The sequence below is a fragment of the Oryza glaberrima genome, chromosome 1 (genome assembly GCF_000147395.1).
Source record: "Oryza glaberrima chromosome 1, OglaRS2, whole genome shotgun sequence".
Classification (NCBI taxonomy): domain Eukaryota; kingdom Viridiplantae; phylum Streptophyta; class Magnoliopsida; order Poales; family Poaceae; genus Oryza; species Oryza glaberrima.
In genome coordinates, this window is record NC_068326.1 from 3,054,157 (window position 1) to 3,065,899 (window position 11,743).

The following is an 11,743-nucleotide window of genomic DNA, read 5'->3' on the forward strand; positions in this document are numbered from 1 at the left end:
TTAATTATTTAATTATATATTGGCTAAAAAGTTACTAAATTTTCTGTAGCATGTTGGTATAATTATCTTGTGCTGCATATGCATACATGCCCTTTCTGAAGAATCTATCAGCTACCCATCTATGCAGTGTTGTGTGATGCATGCACACCATGCTTGTCGATTAATGCACTAGCTAGGGGGTTAAATTAGCAAATGATCTTAAGACTTGCTAATCCATGGATGTGTGCGAGTTAATTAGTGGAGGAAAAATAATTGTTTAAATGTTTCAAAGGAGTAATTGTGCATGATGATGAAGACAACACTAACCAAATCAAGTCCACAACACTAACCAAATCAAGTCGTAGTGGCTGAATTAGAACTCTGAATTTGATCGACCTGAGTTTCTACAGGAGAGGAGGATTCTGTATATCCCAAAAATCTAGCAATTTCATACATATTTGAACAAATATATAAGTACAGAAGAATTCAACCGAAATATTACAAAATCAACTTAATTTGAGCACGTATCATCACTTAGGATGGCTGGCTAGGTAGCTGCTGATTCAGGCTGGCTGGCTGCGAGCTGAGCTAGTAATCAACTAGCTAATCCCACTTAAGATGATCATCAATTACTCATCGAGCTACTCGTCGAATAATCTGCACGGTACAGCTCGCAATCCCACGCATCAACGTCGAGCAATCCGGGGACATCGACGAGCAAGTCGAGGTCATCGAGCGCGAGGAGGTGGACCATGTCGCCGTCGCCGTCGACGTCGCCGCCGGAGAAGCAGTAGTCACGGGAGGAGTCCTCGCCGCCGCCGTTGCCGCCGCAGGCGCTCACCTCGCTGATATCCGATGAACCGGCGTTCGGCGGCGACTGTGTGGTGGCGGCGCCGCCGCCGCCTCCGTCGAGCAGTTGGCAGGAGAACATCGGGAGCCGCGCCGGGATAGGAGGAGGAGGAGGAGATGCCGCCTCCGGCGCCGCCGCCACGGTGGCCGCATTGGCCGTCGGTTCTTTCTCCATTACCGTGCCCGGCGTCGGGCATCCGCCGCTGCCGGCGGCGGCGGACTGACGCTTCCTGATGCGGGAATTCCAGTAGTTCTTGATCTCGTTGTCCGTCCTGCCCGGCATCTTCGCCGCGATCACCGACCACCTGCAGCCCACACATATCATCCATGATCAAATCAACACTGATAACTAAATCGAAAGTTCAGCTAGAGAATCGGATTAACCATGAAACTGAACATGGATTTGGGTACTGAAACTGAAATGCTACCTGTTGCCGAGGAGTTTCTGCAGGGAGATGATGGTCTCCGCCTCTCGATCGGAGATGGGCTCCTTCTTCAGGTCAGGCCTCAGGTAGTTCATCCACCTCAACCTGCAGCTCTTGCCACTCCGCCTCAATCCTGCACAATTCACGCAAATGCAATGCCAACCTTGTCAGATCGAGAAACCAAATCACCTGTGTAGCAATTAGTTGCAGAGAAATCAATCAAATTACAAGCTAGACAGAATGAATTCTTGCCTGCGAGCTGAGCGACGGAGCTCCAGGTGGAGACGCCGCGGTGGGTGATGTGGGTGTAGAGCCGCTCGTCCTCCTCCGGCGACCACAGCCCCTTCCTCTCCTTCTCCTCCGCCGCGCCGCCGCCGGCCGCCTCGCCGTGTCTACTACTCGTCGGCTTCCGCACCATTCTTGAGCTTAGCTAGCTAGCTAGTACTACTCCTGCTGATGTCTACTGTGATGGAGAATTCAGAGAGAAAGATTAGCAACTGGAGCTTACTTAGTATGTGTTGATTGGATCTCTGCTGAAGAATAGACTGCTTACTTAAGTTAGCCTATGCACACACACATATATATAGTAGATGCATATATGTGTATAAATAATATAATTAATTAATTGATTATATACAAATATATGTGTAGCTATAGGCTACTGCACATTGCCCTACCTGTAGGAGAAGCTAGGGAAGGGGGGGCAGGAGTATCTGTACATGCATGCATGTATGAACAGACAAAACAAGTCCTGTGTTGGCATTGTGTTAACCTGATAGTCTTATTATATTCTATGTGTTTGTAACCAAGTATGGTCAAGGTATCCCATGAATTTGTTGTACTCCTACATTAATACATATGGACCATGTGTGTGTAGTTCTAGGTATATGTATTGTGATGATATTCTGAACATATCCATCATGAACACCCTGTGCACGAGCAAGACTGCACGCAAGTACTAGTACTTGGCTTGTGTAAAGGCATTCTAGGTCTTTGAGCTAGCATGTGATAAATTGTTTGTATCTGATCGAGTATTTCTTTTATCATATGTATATAGATATGTACACATGCGATTAGCTGCTCTGGATTCTGAATATAGGACTTATACTGTGTGCATGTGTAGGCAGGACAAGATTGTGGTGGCTCCAATTAGCCTAATTTGGTACTAAACCTCTCTTTAAGTACTTGTTCTTGCAAGATGATTGGTCAAGGTATCGCTGAATCCAACATCGCAACTGCTCATCTCTACTGTTACGGCGCCATTACTACCAAATTACAACTTGGTATACAGCATCTAGATGCATGCATGCTTGGCATTAACTGATTGGCTGCAGGGATGGCCCTCGAAAACATAATTAAGGTGGCACTGAAAATAGCTTAAGAGAGGGCACATGGTTTTAGTTTCTGAAAAGGACGGGATATATTATTTTAGAAAAAAAGATTAGGCAAATTTCAACTATTTTAGTGTACTAATCCAATAGCATGGCGCTTAAGAGATTTTAATATTTCTGCATGCCAATTTTTTTAATGGAACATGCATGTCATCAGCATCGATTTATGCTTTGTCTCTTTGTTTTTGTGTGCATAGTGCAGGAAATTATGCAGCCATGAGCCATCTACCTGGTGCAGGCTTGCAGGATATGATACACAGCTTGGTAGGAGATCACATCAAGGACGGCAAGGGTGTGGATGAGTGGATCCCTTGTAGTTGCCTTCAAATCCACCAGGTGGATTTACTTAATCCAAGCCGTCCCTTTAATTTGATGGATTAGATTAAACCAATCCCTTCTCCCATGCATGGTTACTACTAGCCTATTTTCTTTCAAAAGAAATATAATGTAGAGTCTATAAAAAAACATTATCTAGTATATAGTAGAGAACATGCTACCTTCAAACTTTCTGATAACAATTAGATAAGAACAAACAAAACAAAAACATTGCACCAGTAGAAGCTTCCTGTTCTGTCGATTATTAGGATGAATGAGTTTGATACAGGTCTCAATACCGTTGATTTCATAACAACTCAATTAAAAAGTTTAAAGATAATTATTTTTTACACCATGATGCTCTTCTGTGATTATTGATCTGAATGGACGGATTATGAAAAAAATAGATTGAATTGTTTCTATTATAAATGTGTAATTGGAAAGAGGTGATATGGCTACATCTAGCCCGTAGAAACAAAGTAAGGGGTCAGATTGGACCAAATTCACCGGTTGGAGTTGGAAGCCAATTAACTCCAGGGGATCTGCACCCGTAAAGTCATGTACTATATAGCTTACAGGGTTGGTAGTTTTTATCTAGTAAGTTCAATGCAAACAACAATGAATGATTAGAAGAAGTACTACTCCATCCAATAATTAAGTAAACTAAATGGTCTATCTAACTACAGTGCGTTATTGAATTTGTGCAACTAACCACCCTGAAAGGACTCTTGACTATACATAGGTTCCCTCCTATAGCTAGTCAAAAAATATGAGAAATTATCCAATGGATGATCATAGATACAGACCCTATAGTACCAAAAGACCACACTAGCTGGCCATCTGTTTGTCAGCTACTACCCCTGATCAAAATGCTGTCAATTTTAAGGTCATAAATGGGCTGGACAGTTGGATATATTAGCTAGGACCCAACTATTCCAATCTACTGTAAGTTGGTGATCCCTGTAGGAAGAGACAGAAAGCATACACCCTGAGAGCCAAAATTCTTTGGCACATTCAGAAGATGAGGTTCGTGCATAGGCCGGCCATCATGTCTAAGCTAGGTCAATAACCTACTTCATCAGCACTACTAGAATTTCCACCATGCAAGTCTTGTTTGTGGTACAGGTCGCTCTATATATGTACTATATGCTTAGGAGTTAGAATTGAATCTCAATTATTAGTCTGTAAGTCTACAAACATACATAAATTAACTGGTAATTAAGCTGCGGCCTATACCCAATTAGTCTTTAGGTTTAGCTAGCTCTATGTACTATACATATATACTATGAATTTCATTGTACCAGGAACACTTCCACTTTCATTGTACCAGGAATATCGTAGCTCTCTATTTTTATTAAGGTTATAGCTCTATTATTTGTAAGTCTTATTAATTACATGTTTTCCGTCTATATGATGCTTACAACCAACCAACACTGACTAGCTACTGTCTACGTACTTGTCTAATGTTGTAGGCGTATAGTGCATCAGCACATGCCGCAAGTTTATATATATTACACAATAATCCTGAATATAGCGCAGGGTTTTTAAACCATAAGGATCATGTACCTCCTCATACCCATGCATCCCCCCTAATCAAATGCTATGCAAATTAAATAGTTACGAAAATTTATGAAAAATGGCGTTTACATATGCATATGCATATAGCTTAACACAAAATTTCAAGGTTAAAGTCGGCAACAAAACAAATTGTGATATGTGCATATGATGAAGAACAACCATATATATCACTTTTTTTTTCTGATAGGTAGATTCCAATTCTTGGCTTTAAGGGGTCCTAATGCGGGGAGGGTTACAGGATTCATGATCTGCAATTCTTGCTGCCCTCAATAGAAGCTTGTTTTCATAGTTTTGTCTGTGGTCAGCTGATGGCGCCGTGCCTTTTGGGGGCTTGTTGGGAGTCTAGTCGGGCTCCGCCATCACCCTCCCTCAATATAGGATCGAGCAGTGTTTATTTTTATTTTTAGTGTTTTTTTCCTTAGCAGTTTTTCCGTTTCCTTTTTCCTTGTCCCCAAACAATGGCCTTTTGGCTGGTTGCGGTGTGTAAATGAAACAATGTCTTCTTCTAAATACTGACGTGCAATCCTTTTGCTTGTTCGTGAAAAAAAATTTGTTCTCACTACAAGGATCGCGATTTTACATAAGAGATACAAATCGCCAAGGAAAGCATCAAAACCACCAATAAATTTGAATTTGTCGGCCAACCTTTAGGGAAAACCTGCCAAGTCTAGAGATCAAGTGAAATTCCGTTTCGTTCGCGGTTAACAATGAGGGAAACTTTTCTTGGCAGCTAGCCTGACAAGAAAACTATGTCCATGTCAAACTTTTCTCTCCAGTGCGATAAGAAATCAATACTTGTCTGTCGACACCTTGGGAGCTCGACAATGCCAAGGTAATATCCATTGCACCCTCAAGCAATTCTATTTTCATTGTCGGTTTGGACTGCCAAGGTAATTGTTTTGCTTGTCGGTCCGCATTGTCGAACTTAACCCCTCCCTTTTGGTTTAGGCCACCAAAGTAATAATTACTCTTTCCTATCAATTTAAAGTAATACAAGGAGATGATTTTAAATTGATAGGAAAGAGTAATTATATAGTAAGCATTCGTTTGCACCCTTGTCTTATATGGTTGAGGGTTTTTCGACTCCACTGAGAGTGGTCTTAGTGTTATCTTTGTATAAAAATCCGAAACCAATCTTCAATTCAACACCGAGCTTCTTGAAGAGACATTGTTCTAGAGAGTGTTGCATTGTCCTCCCTATTTTTTTTCCTTACTATATATAGTAGAGCAAGTTGTAGCATTGGCCACATAACATATTCTTAATTAGTGTCTATTTTTTAAAACATTTGTTATTTTATTTTATTTTGTTGTATATGCATTCTTAGTTGGTGTGCAACCCCAAATGTTTTTATTGATTAATGGAAAATTCCATTATCTAAAAAAGGGTTGGGTATGAAATAACTCTATCCATCTGTCCTTAAATAGAGCCACTAATTGCATTCCAGATGAGCAGAAGTCCTATATATTCAAGGACAAAAATTTCCTTCATTAATTTAAAACTCTTCTCCAAAAAAACACCCGTTTAAAAACTAAACACTCTGCTTTCTTCAATAATGTACACACTCCTGTTTAGCTAACCAGTTCTCTGCAGCAATATTCATGGAGAGAGAGAGAGAGAGAGAGAGAGAGAGAGAGAGAGAGGCATATAGGACAAATTTGTGGCGGCCAAATATTTTTATATGCACTAAACTAACATATGAAGGCTGTACAATTACCTTGTCTAAGTATGCGTGCATGAGAAGATATACTACTAAAATGACAAGATCACGAGGCTGGCCATAGCTACCCCAATCAGAATTAGAACGATTAATTAATATTACTAATCAATTAACCAACTTGCACGACCACATTAATTAATCATGTAATTAATTTAACTCCCCTTACGCATGCATGCATCAGCTGCTGCCTGTAGTGTGCTGGATCTGGTGTGTGCATGATTAACCAATTCGAGACTATATTAATTACTATTGATTTTTATTATATATATATACATCTATTATTAATGATATACCCAACATGGCCAAAAAGTTAATTAATTATTAAGCTAAGACAGCGAATGGCTGACGTGCGTGGCATTTGTCTCATGCTGCTGCATGCCACTGTTGCGCGTAGTACAGACATCACAAAAGTTTAGTTTTGGTGAGTTGTTTGTTTAAATTAATCGGCTAATCTGTGTTCATCACTGCCATGACCCCATCTTGATAATTGACGACTAATTCTGGATGAATTGTCCTAATTAAAGATTAATTCATTGCATATAGCAAGAGAGATGCGCCAAAAGATTCCTGCATGCGGCGTGCAATGATTTTGATCGATCTGTATTTTTATATGTCCCATCAGAACACTTTTTAGGGGGGACGTCCGATGATTATTGGGGCTAGCTAATTAAGGGCACAAATTGGTGATTTTGGAGTAAGATAATTAATTGGAATCTAATGATCCATGTGGTAGAGTAGAAGGCAAACCTGGATTAACTTGATCTGATTAGCCATTGGATATATATAGCTGGTTTCAGGACATTGTTTTGTTGATCATCGAGGAAAAGAATCATTTAAGCTGATCCACCTCACTAGCCCTTGCATGATTAGTAGTACTGATATTTGAGAGTGCTAATCAGTTCTAATAACTGACTATTACGGCTTAAGTACTTCTTCGTCAGTTCGTCACCCTTAAGTTTCACAGGAAAAAGAAACTCATGTAGAAATATTTTTCTAGTTTGCCTTTAAAAAGAATGCCATTTCTACAGTCAATTTCCATTTATATTTAAGGGATCCATAGTCCAGAGGACACTTCAAAACATTTTAAAAGAGGACTGTATGTTAATGGAAAATCTCACCTCATGTCTTTTAAATTTTAGACCATTGGATATACTTTAAGATTCGTGCGGATCCCATAACCCTAACTCCTCTCCTCCTCCTGTTTCCCTCGCCCTCGTCACCTCGTGCATTCCGCCGCCACCGCCCCGCTGCGCCACCACCTGCCTCGCTGGTTAGCCGAAAGGAGTCCACGGTGCCAGCGAGGCCTCCCTGGCCAGCCCCCTCCCCCTCCCCTTTCCCCTCCCTCTCCCCTTCTTTCCTCAAGCCAATGGCGATGAGCTATCCCTGTGCCGCCGTCTTCCCCGTCTCCGGTAGCGAGGTGCCACCACCGGCCGCCTCCTCCTAAGAACCCTTCCGCTTTGCTCCCCCTCCCTACACCGGTCCATCACTAGCTTCCGACCTCGTGGCTTTGGCGACACCGCCACCGCCACGCTGCCCACCGCTGGGCTGCCTCCTCCCACGGCCATCCTTCTAAGGCTGGCGAACTCCCTCCTCTTCTTCCTCCCCCTCCCACCCCCTCTCCAACCTGGGATCCTAACCCGTAGGGTCCTCTGTCGGAGTCTAGGGTGTTGCCAATGCCGGAGAAGAAGAGGAGGTCGCTGGAGTTGGAGGAGAAGGCCTGGAGCATGAATCACAAAGCTCATTCAGTGGTCCAAAATCTGTAAGATTTGAAGATGGATTTTCTATCGATAGAAGGTTAGTAATTCAGTTTTAAAAATTGTGTAAAATACTTTTAAGCTTTGGCATTTTAAGGATGGGCTTAAGACAATTTAAATTTTAGAGAGCACTCATTAGTTTGCCTTGTGTATATATATAGAAGCATGGGCTCGAAAAGTTTTAACCTCCCTAGCTAGAGGCACTATTTTGGTGGTTAATTTTCCCATTAAGTAATGAGATAAATTTTAGATAATGGAAACTTTTATTGATCTCAGATAATCATATCAAGATGATGCACTAAATCTAAGACCACATCCTATCTCTAAATAACCGGGATATACAAAAATATAACCATTTCAAAGAAAAACAGGAAAAAGAAAAATGACATGACAACAAATTCATGCCTCAGCAAGCTACAACCACATATTATCTTCATTTTCATGCTCCACCACATAGCAACATTTGGACCGCGAAAAAGTCATTCCAAAAGCAATGTCTCCAAAAAGGAAGTGACACATGCACATATGGTCGTTGCCATGACTAACTAGCAAAAGCCAGACAATAGGTTTTCATCCTTCAAATCAAATTTTTCGAACTCTAGACAATTCCTTTAATAAGAAACTAATTACCGCCATCGCCAGGTACACTAGCTAAGGTCAGAGAACCCCGGAGTTGAGGAACCAGTACTCAATGAGCACGACCTAGTCGAAGTCCCCCGGTGCTACCATAACCGGTCCCTAATTCCGAGCCGGTACCACCATACACATCCTATCTAGTCTTAGCCTAGCTAACTGCAAACGGCAGCGAACCTGCAACCTTCTTTAGAGATGCTACCCCATGATAAGTACAATCCCAAAATCCATATCTAGGGTACATCTGAAGAGAGGATGAGATGCATGTCAGTGTAAGCAAATATGTGATTCAAAGCCAAGATAACTCTAGCTAGACTACATAGTATGGAAGCTCTTGACTACATGTTAGTATGAAGACATCGTCACAAAGAATTAATAGCCTCTCCGGCAAGGATCTGATCACCAAACTCTTGCCGACGGTCAGGAGCTAGCTAGTATATGGATCCAGTCCGGCACCCTCGGTGGCAGTAATGTCCCTGAAACAGCATATAACTATTACAAGACACATACAAACAAGTCATTGTATGAGGTTGAGATATGATTAACATATTGAAGGAAAGAATGATTCTCTCAATAGTTTTTAAGTTTGTGGATATACTACTATATAACAAGTGTACATAATTTTTCTCTCTTTCTTTTTTCACCAAGGTTTTGTCCTAGTACGTACTTCGGTATCGCACTTTAATGCCACTACAAAATGATTATACTCTCTTGTACATGTAGACACACACAAAAAACCTCAACAAAAACATATGCTGCAATGAATATAGACATTAATAAAACGTTCTTCATTTCTATAGAGACAAACATAATGCACTATACTTAGAGAACAATGGTGGAATGTGGATTGATATAAACATGTACATATATATATATGAAGTCACGGACAATATATATGGAGCTGATTGAAATTAAGTTATTCACTACAGGTTGGTGTCCCGGCCGGAATACAAGTGGATGATAGCATCAGGAGTCAAGAGTGTCGGCTGCTGGTTCACATCAATCTACAGGCATATATGTTTATGTACGCAGTTTTAAAGATCTTACGTACGATATATATATATATATATATATATTGGCTGGGGTTAGGTAATAACGGCCCTACATTAGAAGAGCCCTAGGTTGCAACATATGGATGTATAATATATTCCAGCACATTATTTGTAGTACGTACTCTGAAAATTCAAGATCGGTGACGCCAATGTGTTTGCACAATGGACAAGATTTTCCTGTATTAATTTCATACTTCGATCAGAATGCATATGCACGCATAGCCTGGATTGCAAGACTGACTAGCTAGCTAGCTATATTTCTTTGTCTCCTTTAAATTTTGATATATCCAGTTATATATCCCTCAACTCTTGAAACCGGCGAGATTTAATCTGAATTCCATATTATTTGGTTGTGGTAGCAAATTATCAAAGAACGAAGATAGGGGCGAAACTTCACCTATATATGATCAGATAGAGAAAATATAAGTGTATATATGGGATAAAGCTCCACTGAGCAACATATGTGACACCCACCACCACCTTGAATCCCAATTCGGATCCTCTGCATTAGAGGTACTAATGCAGAGGATGAACAGTACCACGCATTAGAATCACTGTGGACCGTCGGATCAAGAGTGAAAGGACCAAATAGTGCGCTACAGTGCTTTGAATCCTGTAGCTACAGTAAATAGACACTGTTCATGGCATTAGCTAACTGTTCCCCTCACATGAACAGTGCTCTTCTGCATTACGGCTGACGATCCGGATCCGTGAATCCCAGTACTTGTACACCATGTGGATGCCTTGCATGGTCAAATTGGTGGAAGGACCTGTCCTATCCAATTTTGAGAGTTGATGAATGAGTTTTATTGAGTGTTGAAATGGATATACGGAAATTAAACTGCACCAGAATTGAGAGATGGAAAGTAGATTTCTTGTAATAAATTGTTATAGCTTTCTACTATCTCCATTCTCAAAAGGATGACGTCTAGATAGTGTTCCTTTTAGATTATCGATGGATGAAAACTCATGAATTCTGATTATAGAGATAAATTAAATATTATATATAAATTATAAAACGAAAAGAACAATTGGTCCAAATAATGCGGTAGACGAAAGCTTTTCATTTTGGAGAAAATACATTTTTTAAATTGTGGAGTAAATAATCCACAGCAATAGATGAATAATCTAAAAACAATAAGTTGCTTTAAATAGGATGCATGCAGTTGAACCTCAAAATCTTGAATTATTAATAGATGCAAAACTACCATGATTTGAAATGTGAAAAAAAATCATATCAGTAGATTTACCATGAAAAACTCTTTCATAGAATATTATTAATCATTTTTATGAATATATGGTTTGAGAAATTAAATTAAAGATAAACACGCGCATTGGTCGCCGTGTCAATATATAACCAGGGGACATTTAATTATTTGCATTATGTGTCTATAACATGTGGGTCCAGTGACAAATTGTTTAGAACCACTCGTAAGAGTGGCAAATAGTTAATTATTCCATATCCTAAACGTCATCCTGTTGAGAACATAGGTGGTAGCTAGCTAACAAGGAACAAGTAATGCGAAAAGTCATTCGCAAAAAAGGTTACCCCAATAGTTAAACCAAGTATGATTGATGGTCCAGGATAAAAACTATTCGTTAGACTTGATAGTTTACCTGGCCATGCATCGAACGATCGAGATCAAGCAAATATAATACATATGCATGCATATATATACTACATGTAATTCAAACATATGGTCAATTGGATCACCGTCCCAGCAAACACATTGGCTTGCAAATCGAAAAAAAAAACGAAGATATTTAGACAAGAACTCACACCAATGAATCTGTTTCTCGCATTGCATGCATCCATGAATAAAGATGAGCTCGTCATCTCCGATGATTAGAATGGACGCAGCTAGAGACAGAGCTAGTGGTTGTTGAGGCCAAAAAAGCTTCTGCTGTGACAGCAGCAATCACACATTCACACTTACTAATCATGATTCATTGGGCACCTTTACAGCCAATAATGCCAGTTTTAAACCTCCCAATTACACCATTAACTATATGGCACAATCAGAGATCCTCTCGAGACAGCTATCAATC

The 11,743-nt window shown here is 40.3% G+C and overlaps 1 protein-coding gene across 1 annotated transcript; it reads right to left on the reverse strand.

The window, feature by feature from the left end:
• Positions 1-417: 417 nt before the first annotated feature.
• Positions 418-1,782, reverse strand: LOC127760368 (myb-related protein Hv33-like). Its single transcript, XM_052284608.1, has 3 exons — positions 1,506-1,782; positions 1,257-1,386; positions 418-1,133 (listed from the first exon to the last, which is right to left on the reverse strand). The coding sequence occupies exons 1-3, from the start codon at positions 1,669-1,671 to the stop codon at positions 605-607; spliced, it is 825 nt and encodes a 274-aa protein (XP_052140568.1). The 5' UTR covers positions 1,672-1,782; the 3' UTR covers positions 418-604.
• Between the last annotated feature and the right edge of the window lie 9,961 nt (positions 1,783-11,743).